Source organism: Bombyx mandarina, chromosome 06, assembly GCF_030267445.1.
Source record: "Bombyx mandarina strain Sakado chromosome 06, ASM3026744v2".
In the NCBI taxonomy this organism is placed as follows: domain Eukaryota; kingdom Metazoa; phylum Arthropoda; class Insecta; order Lepidoptera; family Bombycidae; genus Bombyx; species Bombyx mandarina.
In genome coordinates, this window is record NC_143213.1 from 7,733,398 (window position 1) to 7,748,533 (window position 15,136).

Genomic DNA, 15,136 nt, shown 5'->3' on the forward strand with positions numbered 1-15,136 from the left:
AGTTTGGCTTTAGACGAGGTTACGGAACATTGGACAGCCTGAGCCTCCTCACTTCAGATATTCGTGTTGCATTCTCTCAAAATCGTCATGTTATAGCAGTTTTTCTAGATATTTCCTCTGCATACGACAATGTCGACCTTCATTTACTTAGACAAAAACTTATTAACCTGAATATGCCTCCTAGAATTGTGAATTTTATCTTCAATTTGTTTTATGACAGATCTATTATAGTTCGCATCTTAGGTGAAAATTCTTCTCATCGGACCTGGAAAGGTCTGCCTTAGGGTTCTGTTCTCAGTCCTCTGCTTTATAATATTTACACTGCTATTTTAGATACTACTGTGAACCGTTTTTGCCGTATCCTCCAATATGCTGACGATATTGCCCTCTATACCATATCTAATTCCTTCTCACAAGCTTGTAATTGTCTAAATTCTGCTTTGTTTAACCTGAATTCTTGGTTGAATGATCACTGCTTATCCCTGTCCATCCCTAAATGTTCTGCGGTTGCTTTCTCCCGTAAGAGAGTTATCCCTGAAATAAATATTGAAATTTGTAACCAATCTATTCCAGTCTTGAGTAAAGTTAAGTTTTTGGGCATTCTCTTGGATTCTAAACTCTCCGGTGTTCACCATTTAAACTATATCTGCAATAAAGTTGAGAAGAGCATCAATGTTCTACGCGCACTCTCCGGTGTTAAGTGGGGTTCACATCCTTACAGCCAGAAGCTTCTTTATAATGCTTTAATTAGAAGTCACTTTGACTATGGTTGCTTTGTTTTGGAGCCTTGTAATAAAATGGCACTTACAAAACTAAATCGTATTCAATCAAAATGCCTCAGAATCATCTCTGGCGCCATGAAATCTTCCCCTATAAATGCCCTACAAGTTGAATGTTTTGAACCTCCTTTAGCCTTGCGTAGACAGTTTCTAGCTGATAGATTTTTCTACAAAGTAATTTCTCTCTCTAACCACCCCCTTTTAGCTCTACTTTCTCAACTTGCTCAACTGACCGAAACCTCTAGATACTGGCGTCATAAATCTGTACCTCCTCTTGTCAACTTGTATAAGAAACTGCAAAATTTAGCTTCTCCAATTTCTCAATATGATAAATTCCCCCTCTTTCTTTTCTCTTTTGACTGTCTTTTATTTCGTCCCACTACCTTCTTGAATATTGGGATCCATAAAGACTCCCCAGGAGCAAATTTACAATTTCAGAACATAGTACAACTACAATGGCCTAATCATTATCACCTATTCACTGATGCATCTAAACTATCCCAAAATGGTCCTGTATGTGCTGCGGTATGGATCCCCAAGTTTAAAATCTCCTTAAAATACAAACTCCCTCAGACTTCCTCTGTGTACTCTGGTGAAGCTGTTGCTCTTTTAGAAGCAGCTGTTTTTATTAAATCCCGCGGTCTAAGTAAATCGGTAATTTTTTCGGACTCCTTAAGCTGTCTTCAAGACATAACTAAATTTCCATCGCATTCAAAAGTCAATTTTGAAATTATATTAAAAATTAAAGAAACTCTGTGTCAATGTCACTGCTCCGGTCTTGATGTCACTCTCGTCTGGATCCCAAGTCATAGCGGAATTTGTGGGAATGAGCTTGCTGACTCCTGTGCCAAGGAGGCTGTAGTTATGGGCTGTAACAAGTATAACAAAATTTTTCCTCGAGATTTACATTCTCTGGCAAAATCTGATATGCTTCAATCTTGGAATGAAAGCTGGCAGATTTCTCGTCAGTCAGTAGGTAAGCATTATGGTAACTTGCAACCGACCCTGCCCTCTAAGCCTTGGTTTTCCTCCCACTGCCATCTTCCTAAAAAAATTGTCACAGCTATAATCCGTCTTAGACTTGGCCATGTTTGCTCCCCTGTTTTTCTTGCCAAAATTAGAGTCCGTGACCATTCTCTTTGTGAGTGTGGATTAGATGAGGGTACCCTGGATCACATTTTCTTCGACTGCCCCAATATCGTATCCCCTCTTTATGATATCCTTCCCAATGACATTCCCCGACCTATTAATATTAATTGTTTATTAACTTTAGTCTATTCTAAACATGTAAATATTCTGTGTAAATTTTTATCTGCTAATAATATTTATCTCTAAAGTAGTTAGTCTAACATATATTTGTTTGTGCTATTCTTAAAACCACAGATTCGCGTATGGAAAAACCGACCAAATTTATTTGTATTTAGATTTAGTAATTTTTTCCCTCTCTAAGCACCTGTCATTTTTGTAAATACTTTGACATTGGCAAAATCAATGCCAAAGGCGTTGGAGCCAAATTATCTAAAAGAAGAAGATTTAATTGGGAAATGATCCTCGACAGATTTTACCTGTAAGTTGTGAGACAATTAGAAAAAACATATTAATGTGTATATAATGGACGTTCAAAATCTTTACCTATATTAGAGTTGATGCTGCTCGTATTGTTCGTGCCGTTGTCGTTGAGTCGTCCACCGATCAAAGGCACGTCGAAAGTGGGCATCTGTTGGCTGGTCGTTGAACTGCTCGACAGTGACTCTGAATATACAAAAGCTGCTGGAAAATTTTATGATTTACGATCGTGCTTGTGTGATACGTTTGAATTCGATTGCAGTTTCATTGGGTAACAAATGTCTGCGGGAATATATTGGACATAATTAGTGAGTTGTTTGATAAAAGAGATATATATTTATATAAATACTAGCTGACCCGGCAGATTTCGTAGTGCCTCAATCGATAAATAAAAGACCTAAACTTTTGTATAAAATAAACTTAAAACAAACAAAAGGAATCCGTCCGACGGGGGATACATCAAAGGAAAAACAAAATTGTTATTTTTATTTAATTCCGAGCATTTTCATATTTATTTACCTTTTAAACCTTCTCTGGACTTCCACAAATAATTCAAGATCAAAATTATCCAAATCGGTCCAGCCGTTCTCGAGTTTTAGCGAGACTAACGAACAGCAATTCATTTTTATATATATAGATAATAGATAATAAGCTCTCACGCGCACTGCTCTCTCTTGCTCCTACAGTGTGCTACAGACAATAGGCCTGCAGTGTGTTTAGTAGATACACGAAACGTAAGTGTCTCTCTTTCTATCTTCACTAACTCATATCTCCCTCTCAACTTCCGTTCGCCTCGCTCGATCATAATTTTCGTAACGCACTCGTCATACATTCACCAGCTTACTCCGCAAGTCTAGCGTGCGTAAAGAAGTTTTATTTCAAAAAAGAAAACATGTATTAACTTTTTTATTAATGGACTAAGCAAACAATGCAAGACTATTTAGAGCTTTGTATCTATAACGAATGATAAACGATTTTAAATTTTTTTGGAAAAAACGGCTAAAATTGATGTAGCAATTTTTACGCCTGACCTTAGGCGCTGTTTATACGAATTTAAACGAGTTACCGTACATCAACCTTGACATAAAGTTGAAAATCCCATGTCACAACGATACTTCTGTACTTATGGTTTGTTTAGAATTGTTTGATGTCCTCAATACATGCCCTGCGGAAATGTATACAACAATACCGACATTTTTTATTTTTTATTGATTCAATGAGTGAACGAGATCAACATCTAAATGCCGCCACTCACCCTGAGACATGAGTTCTAAGGTCTCAGTTTTTACAGTACATTAAATTATCGACTAAATTTTTTTTATTTTTGTACCTGTCTTAATTTCTATAATACAGTTGTTACCTACAGCTTAAGATGAGGAGATGCGCTGAACAGTCCACACTAATTGTTATTTTCGTTCATTCGTTCCTGATTGTTACTTTCGCAAAGAATATAAAGTGAACTGCATTTGTTCAATTCGGAACATTTTATGGGAGGTTCTTTCGATATAACGGCACAGGGAGGTACCTCTCTGGGCAGATAGGGGTGCCGAGGGATGGTCGGGGGTGCGCGGGATGCTCGCGCCGGTCCGCCCCACCAGCATGGAGATCAACGAAGGCCGGTGCTGTTGATGTTTGTCCGACATGTTTGGAGGCCGCGGGAACACTTCAGACGCGCGCTTACCCCCCGCTTGTCCAAGATTTTCGGCTATTTGTTCTGGGCGAAATAGTTGATTATTCTAGTCTGCTATCTGAGTATATTAGAAGAGAGTATTTCAGCGTTGATTGCGTGGTGCTTTTTTTATTTATTGCTTAGATGGGAGGACGAGCTCGCAGCCCACCTGGTGTTAAGTGGTCACTGGAGCCCATAGACATCTACAACGTAAATGCGCCACCCACCTTGAGATAAGGTCTCAAGTATAGTTACAACGGCTACCCCACCCTTCAAACCGAAACGTATTACTGCTTCACGGCGGAAAATAGGCAGGGCCCTATTAACAGAATGCATGTCCTATTAACAGAAATACAAGGTTAGATATATTTTCTGCAAAAGTCCCTTTTATACGAAATCAGTGTACTTTAGAACTAAATACAATTTATAAGTTGTAATCGTGAATATCTAACCGCGTGCTTCTAATATTGATTTATGCAAATAAATAAAATTGAAGTGTATTTAGGTTTACGAGTATATATAGCTTTTTTAGATGTTGTGACTCCTGTAGTTGTTTGCACTGGACTAAATCGAAAATATACTATTATCGTGATATAAACAGGAAATACTATCTGTTTACTAAACTGAGCACTTTAGGGAGAAATGATTTTTTACGGAATTGAAACTTTAAGAATCCGCAATGAAACTCGAACTAGCAATGTAACGCGAAGGCAGGTAAAGGAATCACCTACTACCGTTTGTTTTCGCTTTCGAGAACAATTTAATTACGACCTGTATACGGAATGAAATTTGGCATGTGTTGTTACCGAATTTATATTGGTCGTGTGTCTCTCTCATGTTGCGGAGTTCCCGTGCGAGTTCCGCGAGTAGGGCGCCGCGCGCGCGGGCCGCGGGCAGCTTCAGGCCGCGGACGCGCTCGCGGACCACGAACTGCATGTGACGCTCGTTGTCGCCGATCGGCGGCTGGGACAACTGTACCGACAAGTCACACACGACGTGCGTTCAATATTTTATCACTACATAGTATAAAACAAAGTCGCTTTCTCTGTCCCTGTGTATGCTTAAATCTTTAAAACTACGCAACGGATTTTGATGCGATTTTTTTTAATAGATAGAGTGATTGAAGAGGAAGGTTCATATGTATAATAGCATCCATTAAATAGTGGAAAAATCAATAATAAATTACTGTTTCCGAAGCGAAGCTAGGGCGGGTCGCTAGTATTCAATAATTCTATATTCAATGTCAATTCTATATTCAATTCTATACTCTATCGATATAGTCAATTCTATATTCGATATTCAATAATTAATGCGTTCAATAACTTAAATCCATCCTTAATTATGTTTATATTTGAACGCGCCGAGTAGCTTCTGTTATCCTCCTTGACTGCCGTGTAGGTCACCGGTGCCCTACGTGGCGCGCTTAAGTAATTATGTCTCTTTACGATGTTTTTACTAAAGCGCCAGAGTATCTAGTACAAATTCTGGGAAAGAAGAATTTGAAAATACTGAAAATGAACCTATTTTTGAGACACCTAAAAGACTAAAACATAGATTTAAAAATAAAAAAAGTCGATGTTCGGCAATCCAGGCGATTAGTACTAGAAATCGACGATTACTTCAGTGTGCCACGTATGGTATCGGTGACCTGCTGGCAGTCAACGGGATAACAGAAGCTACTCGACGCGCTCAAATATAAACATAATTAAAGATAGATTTCGCAAAAAGTGCTACAAAGTTTTTGCTTCACGTATTAATATATAGATAACAGCCACTAATGCATAATATTTCAAAAATAAGTAACAAAAGTTTGTTAGCCCTTATCTTTTTTCTCCCTTTTCTTCTTTTCTCAAAATTAACAAATTGTATCATATCCCCTTCGTCCACTCGTGTTTTAATTTTATTTTTTATTGCGGTAATCGGAACTGACTTTGTGCACGATGAAGGGCTGTAGCAGTATGTAGAGCGGCGTGCGGTAGGTGACCACGTGCTCGAGGAAGTCCCACAAGTGATGCGCTGCCTCGTTCCGGCGGCCGAGCTCCCGCATGGCGCGCGCTATCCTGCCCCACTCCGAGCACAGCTCGCTCGTGAAGCACGCGCACAGGACCTTCAACGCTGGAGTAATTGAGGAGTCTAATTTTTTTATTTTTTTATTTTGTAGTTAAGCAGAGCGATCGATTTGATGGCGATTGCTTTTGTTTGTGGACGAGCTCACGGCTCATCTGCTATTAAAGGTATACCCATCCACCTTGAGATATCAGTTCCAAGATCTTAGTATGGTTACAAAGGTTGCCCCACCCTTCAAACCGACACGCATTACAGCTTCACGGTAGAAATAGGCAGGGTGGTATTGTACCTACCAGTGCGAATTCACAAGAGGTCCTACCACCAGTACAAAAGTTTTTATTTTTTTCGAATAAGATTGACGTAATGATATAGATGTTAATATCTAAATGTAAGATCGCGCTGTACAAAAACATTATAACGTTTTTTAAACGAAGTTTGGGAAGCAACGATCGATTCTGAGATTGATGGTTTTGCAAAATGAGCTATTGGATAACTAGGCCCGAAATACAAAGGCGGCCAGGTTACCTAGGAACGCGATCCGGTAGAGTTGGTTCGACAGCCGGGTTGTGTTTCTGGTGTCCCTGCTACCGGTGAAGGTGAGCGAGTTGACGCGCGCGTCGGACGCGTTCAGTTTGGCGTTGACGGCCGCGAGCTGCCCGGGCGGCGCCGGCGGGCACAGCGCGTTCAGCACCACCGACACCAGGTAGCTCACGTCCGACTGCCGCAGCGGGGGAACGTCTGCATTCAAATACACAACAAGAATAGCGACCTTTTTGTTTTGGCGTTTTTAATACGCTGTTATTAGCTTCAGACGAATGTATGTTTGTAACGGAATCTTTGAACATGATTTTGATCCCCTTCAAAACGTCGGATTAACTCGAAATTTGGTATACTTATTAAGGACCGATGACAATACAAAATAAAAATAAAAATTGAAAAAAAAAGTAAAAAAAATGAAATATCAATAATAGTTTAAAAAACTAACAAAATACGCTTTTTTAGAAAATACAACTAAAAAATAGAAGATAAATTTTAATAAATTTGAATTAAAAATAGTGTAAAAAAAATGATTTTATTGTAAAAAAAAGCATGGGGTGTTGGATTAGTTGTTGGGTAGTTGGAATTTCTATAAAAGCGTGTTTTGTTAGTTTTTTTAAACTACTATTTATTATTTTCATAAATATTCATGTCTATCAGATTAAGTGCGAAAACTAATTAGCACCAGTAATTAGCATCGACCGAAGAAGACATGGATGGGATGTGTGAATGACGATATGAGAAAGAGAGAGGAGTGAATGTTGAGATGACGGCTGATAGAAGAGAATGGATTAGAAAAATTCGCTGTGCCAACCCCACCTAGTGAGATAAGGCGGAGACAAAGAGAGTTCTTTTTTCTTCATAAAACATTAAAGTCGGAAGGCAAACATGATCATGTGTATAAATCATATAGTATAAATGCACAAGTATGTGCGGTCGCCGTCATAGAACAAAATGTCAGTCTGAAAAATTATATAAACAAGGGTATCGTAAAAAAATATTCAAAAACTAAATAAATAAACATAATTTACCGCCTCACAGTTCTTAATTGCGCCGTTTACCACCTCAAACCTTGTATTAAGTCGTTGCCAAAGTCTCGACTTCGTAAGTGACCTCAACCGCCCTCTATTTGCTCCGGAAATTAGTGGAATAGTATTGTCTATTAGATGATGACTTTTTCATTTGTATCTTACCTTTTCTCCCACTGCCGACTCTTAAGCACAGAGGCATGAATAGATTCATAAGCATATTCTCCGTTTTCTCGGCTGTAGGAAATATCGCGCTGCCACCACACATTTGTTCTAACGAGTAGCTATCCTGGAACATAAGACTCAAAATCGAATAACTTAAATTTAGAATTTAATTAAAAATAAAAGTTAAAGTAGTCTTTAAAAAAAACAGTTATGTCCAATTAATGTTTACCCCGGTGTTAATGACTTGCAGTGCAATTAGTCGGACGACGGTGCTGCAAAAGTGTGGAGGTGGCGGCTGAGACATCAGCGCGGCAGTCGCGGAAGACAAGTTCTCGCCGCTGTTGTTATCCGACACTATCAACGCCTGTAGAAGGACAGGAAGCTAAAGAACGGCCTTATGGGGGACCACACGTTATAGCGACGATGAGCGTTAGTCATAGTTGTAACCACGATTCATTGCGATAATCTAACAACGGCATTCACATGGCCGTAATTGGCATAAGCGGCAAATTTGATGGCGACATTCGTTGGTACATTGCATTAAATTTGTCATTGTGTTTCGTGAACGCGACGGGATTGCACGTGTTTGGTGCAATCTTAACGTCAGTTGTCGTCGTAAACGATAAAGGGAATACGATAAAGGGAAGATCTTCCACCGAGCGGGTGATATTACTCGTTAGACCGACGGTTCAAATGTTGTTCTACGGAACTTGTACATATGTAAGATTATCTTGAATATGTCGTAAGCGAGATTCAGGCATCTGTCAAATATTTTGTGTTCTGGGATGTCTACTCGCCACATCGACATTACCGTGGACCGTTCAACTGTGTGACCCCGGCACCAAAAAACCGGAACTTATTATAATGAATCTTTCTGATTTATAACATTACTTTTCACACATGTATGGTATACAGAAACATCGTTTAACTAAAACCAAAGAACGAAATGTGGAATATCATAAACATTTTGTTGATAACTGTACTAATACTATTAGTTTTTTTCAAATAATGTATCATACACGTTGTTTAAACATGTTTAAGCATGTTTTAACTTTTTGGCGGGAACGCGGGGAGTGAAGTTGTGTGATTTGTTTTATTTTGTCTATTTAGTGTTTCTTCAGGTTTAAATGTCTTATAACGGTGGTATATAAACTTTTTATTATCTGTGAAAGTGCACAAATGTGGGAGAATGAAACAAAGCCGCTGAAGATAGCTTCTCGGGATTCTCCAAAAAGTCCACTGAAAAATTCTCAGTAAATGACCATCATTTTATTGAGATTATATTTCAGATCATATCATACCATTTAGTTCCATTTCGTTTCATTTCATAATATCATTTTACATATAAAAAAGTTTTCATTAAAATTAAAATAAGACTTGACCTTAAAGGTCTTAGTTACAAGGTAATAAAATCCATTAAAAAAAAAAAACTTGTTTTGTTTTCAGGAACCCTTGGACTAAATATTTTTTATTAATTAAGATATAGAGCTTATGACACACTGTAGATAGTGTTTAGTACGCTAACGTACTTGGATCGTATTGAGCAGAGTCTTCACTTGTGGCCACTGCATTATGTACGTGCATCGCGTCATCGTTTCGTACACGCCTTTCAGTAATGTCGCTGCTGAATCCCATGCTGTATTCCTCTGGAAATAAAAAAAAGGTTTATATTTTAATATAACTAAAGTCGTCGTGGCTTAAAGGATAAGACGTCTGGTGAATTCCTGTGTGGCGTTGCACCGGTGGTATCGAATCCCGCACCAATTTTTTTAATGAAATACGTACTCAACAAATGTTCACGATTGACTTCCACGGTGAAGGAATAACATCGTGTAATAAAAATCAAACCCGCAAGAGTATAATTTAGCCATCATGGAAGGTGTAAGCAAGGACCACAATCTTACTGTATTCAGCCAATCAAGGTGGTGCCACAGTTGGAGATGTCTACAAGCTCCGGTAACCATTTTACACCAGGTGGGCTGTGAACTCGTCTACCGACCCATACAATAAGAAATAGCAATTAAAAAAATATGTTTGTTTTTGTAATTGCAAGTTTTTTTTTAAATCCATTTTAAATGATGTTTTAGTGAGCGATTTCCTTTTTTTAAATAACTTTCGTCTCACCCGTATGCTCGGTTTTTTGGCGATCTTCAGGAAGACTTTATCGAGCCGGCGCAGGATCATGTTGAGCGCGGGCCGCAGCGCGTCGTTCTCCCAGTCGGCGGCGGGCAGCACGTCCATCATGTACCGCTGCAGCCCGCGGCAGCCCATCGACTCGGGGTCGTACGGCGACACCTTCAGCAGGGAGTGGGCTATCTCGGCTAAACGCTGGAATAGTACAACACCAAAGCACAATTTAATAGGAGCGAGCTATTTTCCACATACCACGGAATACTATGGGTTTCACTTGAAAAATAACTCAGCTTGCCTTATTGCTGGTGGTAAAACACGTCGATAGGTTACATAATACATTTTAATTTAGCAATAATCGTAGGTAGTGATGCTTTAACAAAAACCGACTTCAAATAGAAAAAAAAAGATCTTCCAAAACAAAAAACTTAAAAACAATAATCATCGAAATCGGTTAGCGTGATATTGAGTTATTCATATATTTGTCGCGCACGTACTAAATACTAATTTAAGACTTATATGGTTTTCATCATCATCATTTCATCATTATCAGAACTGGACTAAATTGAAATGGGACCACACGGGAAGCGTCAGCTTTCTAATAAAAAAAAGAATCATCAAAATCGATTCACCTAGTCAAAAATTATGAGGTAACAAAAAAAACATACAGTCGAATTGAGAACCTCCTCCTTTTTTGAAGGCGGTTAAAATTGACTAATTTTAGTACGTATTTATAATACACATTTTTTTCATTCATCAAAGCTAGCGATAAATACAAGCGATCGTAAACATAATTCAGATATAAGTTAAAAGTGTTTTTATTTTATTAGCTAGACAGAGTACGCTTTATATTGGATAAGAGCGACAATGTTCCCGCGCGTCATACCAAAACTTCCAGCATTCGATTTGCGGAAGAGGGACAGAATATCTCATCTCTATCTCTACGAATGACTTTAAGCACACCGCACTTTATTAGGCGACTGAAAAAACTTCCTCTATATTTGTTTCTTACTTGACGTCACTGATGACGACTCTTAAATTATTTAACTCTATTACGTCTTACAGCGTGTGACTTGCAGTCCAAGAGTTCGACGGGTTTGCCCTCGCTGCCGCCGCTGCCCTTGGACCCGTTCAGTTCAATGAGCCGCGCGGTGGCGTGCCCTATGAAGTTGCCGACCAACGACAACAGAACGTCTCTAGGACGACGGTATTCTGCGCGTACCAGCTGCCAAATAGACAATCTTTTTAGTCATTGCCTGTTTGACATGGAGAATGTTAATGGTGATCTTCAGGGAGGGTTATTAATTGTGTATAAAAAAAACTAATACTAAGTGCCGTAGCGACATTTAGTATAAGCATGAAGGCATGTAATTATCTTTATAATAAAATTGCACTTAGTCTCATTAGAACCCAAGCTTAGATCCATAAAAATATGGGATTCTCCAAATAAGACTAATCAAATAAGTTTAAATTTAAATTTGACGGCTCTAGTTGTGGTCATGATCATTTTGTCATGCGGTATTTCACACGATATTTTTCATGTGATAATATGTCTATAGTTATGGTAATCATACAGTCACAAATATATTACGTTCGTGTTGGCCGTTAAATAAGCAATTGCTTAATGAAATGCTAGTTCAGTAAATACAGCATAAACTAATAAAAAGAGAATGTAATTAAATTATAAGTAAAATTAATTATATTCTAATAATATATGTAATATACACCCGTTAAGACTGCATTCAAGACCTTTTGGACGTCTAAGCGAATTAAATAACCATTTCTTATTTGTCCAAAATCGTACTAAGCAGCTATACTTACTTCCGAGTCTTCGGTACCAGTATATTCTTGCACTGGCAGCTTAGAGTTGTCGAATTTTGAATGCGATTCCTCAAAAGCTATGATCGTGGCCGCCGTGGTCCGTTGACCGGCTCTCTGGGACGAACCCTTATGCTCGGGCGATGTCCGATACGGCCCATTGTACGATCTTTGGATCAAAAATATAAACAATAGATCATAATTATTGTTTTACAAGACTTCGATTTGATTTATTTTTAAATTTCATATTTGTTGTAATTATTAATCTTACTTGGATAATCCCTCGCAGTTATTGACCAGAGTTTTAATGGCAATGGCGAGCTGTTGAATAATCTCTTTCTCCGTTTTACCTTCTCTGTTATAAGTGGGAGACTCTATTTGCTTGACGTAGCAAGGCAATATTGCTTCCAGTATTATCTAATAAAAATAATGAATATTATTACAATAGTTTTTTTGTTTGGTTATCTATTGTATTAACACAGCCTGTTTAAAATACGACGACACGAACATGGACTGAGTGATGTATGGTTCCCAGATCAATTGTTCCGTACTTGACGTTTTGTTCTGAATTGACTATGATTTAATTTTATTATCGACAATTTTTTTTTTCAATCAAATTTTATATAATATTTGTAAAACTATTGTGGATAGTGGACTTTTAGCGCACCAGTAGAGTTTAGCTAAATTGAATCAAGTTCGGTTGTTTAGTCTAAACTGGCCTTATTGTTATATTCTATGCAATTAGGGTTCAAGGTTAGACTTACCAACATTTGATACCCTCTGAAACTCTCGGCTGAATATGATACGACCATCACACACAAACTGATGCAGTCCAGTACGTTGACCATCTCCTCTTCGTCACGGTAGCAAAAATCTATCGGCTTTAAAGGTTTGTCCTCTTTGATTAGTTCGGCTATGTGTAGTGGATCCGGGGACGGCGTTTCTAAGCTGAGAAGCAAGTTGAACAAACAACTGGACTGCACCTGAGAAAATGAAACAATTGTTTTATTGGAGAACTCTTTGTGGGCTCATAATTGAAAGGGCTTAGTGTGATCAGCTGACTGTACCGTACCAAATATCCATTTTTTCTATACACTGTACCTATCATGGTGTTTATAAACTACTTCCATGATGAATTAATGAGCAATAATAGGCAGCATCTTTGAAATGATGTGCAAACTCCATACCGTTTAAGTTTATTGTTTAATATCAAATTTTAAATATACTTTTAAAAGGAAAGAAACTCAATAGGGATTTTTATTCACTTTTGAAATTACTCTGTGGAATTTTATGTCGAGTCCATCAGCTACAGACACAAGTTAAGATCAAAGCACGTTTTGTTTCGTTGGTAATAAAAAAAAAAAAACATTTTGGAGCATTTAACAGAAATGCATAATTGTTACATTAAGCGAATCATAACATTTTAATTTCGCTACTTTATGAACATACTGTAACATTACTATAGTTAATAACGGATAAAATATTAGCATTTTATTTCCCATGACTGATTCGAATCTAACACTAATGAAGAAAGGGCAGCAAATTTTATATTTTAAAAATTAAACCACCGGGAAAGTGATTTCAAAACACCTATATTTCTGAGTTATTAAATTATAAAATACCCAAAATAAACTTTTGAAAGACATGACCTCATAAGTCAGTATAACAATTTGATACGTTTTAACTTTATTTTATTTGGTTAAAATAATATAAATTGCTTCATGTAAATTACCGTTTATGTGTTTAGTTTTACTAAAACAAATCATGAGGCAAAATGTATAGAAGTTTCTCAAAAACAATGAACTACTATATTTTGTGAGTTTTTTTAAACTTTATAACTAACGAAACCCGATCATGCTTTGTTGTGACTATCGAAAATTTGAATGCGGTTTTAAAAAAAAATCTTATAACGAAAAAATCAATCAAATTGATCGAAATTTTCTCAAGTGATTCTACGTCATATTTGTGTCATATTTGGATGCAGGTGGCAATGGACCGGTCGCACTGGAAATCTATTGGAGAGGCCTATGTTCAGCAGTGGACGGCGATAGGCTGAAATGATGATGATGATGATGATTTGTGTCAATTGATTTTTATTTACAGTATTGTATTTAGCTTACTTTACTTGCGTCCCCATAAATAGATTCTTCATCAGTATCCAATATGGCCGACACTGAGCCGAACATTTGGAGTATAAATGGTTTTCTATTCAATAAGTAAAATTGTTTTACTGCGTACTCAATTGTAGTTGTTACAAGTTTGTTTGTTTGAAAATTTGAATAGATTTGAAGTAGTGTTGGCATGATCAGTAAATACCTGAAAATGAAAACAAAAATAGTTTTAGTATTTCCTTGAAGCATAATCTAGGAAATAGGGCCATTCTTAGGCTGATCAGTGAATTGTCTAGGCCATTCGCTTGGTTTTCAGGCAATGGGTGAATGGCGACTGTAGACGCCTCACATTCATCCACTTGATGCAACTGTTGTCGTACAATTCGGTACAGAGTGGTAACGAGCGATACTCCATTTCTACGAATGCATTCTTGGGGAAGCAGGGTCTGGGGTGTGCAAGCGAGCACTCTTCTTCCTCCGCACCAACCCATCACTATAGAGCCGTGGTTCGGGATTGGGATATCGTAAGAGTCATAGCTCCTTAAGTGTTTCGGTTCGTCTCTAATTATATAGTTTTTTTTTTTTTTTTTATTACCTTTGTAGGCAGACGGCCATACGGCCCACCTGATGGTGAGTGGTTACCGTCGCCCATGGACTTCAGCAATGCCAGGGGCAGAGCCAAGCCGCTGCCTACCGCTTAATACTCTCCACAAGCCTCGTTTGAAGAAGGACATGTCATAGCGCTCGGGAAACACCGTGGAGGGGAGCTCATTCCATAGCCGGATGGTACGTGGCAAAAAAGATCTCTGGAAACGCACTGTGGATGACCGCAGGGGCTCCAGGTAGTATGGATGAACTCTACTCCGGTGGCGGGCGGTGCGATGGTAAAAACGAGATGCTGGTATCATCTCGAACAATTCCTCAGAGCACTCCCCATGGAACAAACGGTACAAAATACAGAGGGAACCGAAGTCCCTCCGCAGACCTAAAGGCTCCAAACGATCCGAGTATTGCCAGTAGTATATAACCCGTCCAGGCTACTGGCAAATATATCCGAGTATATTTGCCAGTAGCCTGGATGGGTTACTCTGGTTGTACCCTGACTGGTGAGCGCGCTCAAGGGGCTCAGTTTAAAATAATTTGGTAACATCTGCCCTAGCAAGTGCAGTTTTTCGCTGAATCTATCATCGGATCGGAATCACGACTCACTAAAAAGATCCGACGAGAAAACCAGTGGGTTGTATTAGGTTGCACGTTGAACTCAAA

General features: G+C 38.3%; 2 protein-coding genes across 5 annotated transcripts in view; both read right to left on the reverse strand.

Moving 5' to 3' along the window:
• Yip1d1 (Yip1 domain-containing 1) overlaps positions 1-5,823 on the reverse strand; it is a 46,674-nt gene extending 40,851 nt beyond the window's left edge. Inside the window, 1 exon segment of the mRNA XM_089728283.1 lies at positions 5,796-5,823. The gene's annotated coding sequence lies outside the window, so the exon portion shown is untranslated.
• The window catches only part of unc80 (unc80, NALCN channel complex subunit), a 61,508-nt gene that overhangs the window by 11,967 nt on the left and 34,405 nt on the right, over positions 1-15,136 (reverse strand). For 2 of the 4 annotated variants that reach the window (XM_089728277.1, XM_089728276.1), the window contains 14 exons: positions 13,880-14,075; positions 12,524-12,742; positions 12,031-12,176; positions 11,763-11,928; positions 11,005-11,166; positions 9,936-10,139; positions 9,341-9,457; positions 8,041-8,175; positions 7,812-7,935; positions 6,607-6,819; positions 5,945-6,129; positions 4,821-4,986; positions 3,871-4,059; positions 2,412-2,531 (listed from right to left, as the gene is read on the reverse strand). In XM_089728277.1, coding sequence (XP_089584403.1) covers positions 2,412-2,531; positions 3,871-4,059; positions 4,821-4,986; positions 5,945-6,129; positions 6,607-6,819; positions 7,812-7,935; positions 8,041-8,175; positions 9,341-9,457; positions 9,936-10,139; positions 11,005-11,166; positions 11,763-11,928; positions 12,031-12,176; positions 12,524-12,742; positions 13,880-14,075 — 2,342 coding nt within the window. Of the gene's footprint in view, positions 1-2,411; positions 2,550-3,870; positions 4,060-4,820; positions 4,987-5,944; positions 6,130-6,606; positions 6,820-7,811; positions 7,936-8,040; positions 8,176-9,340; positions 9,458-9,935; positions 10,140-11,004; positions 11,167-11,762; positions 11,929-12,030; positions 12,177-12,523; positions 12,743-13,879; positions 14,076-15,136 lie in introns of all 4 variants that reach the window. The other 2 variants (XM_089728278.1, XM_089728275.1) reach the window with 1 other exon arrangement.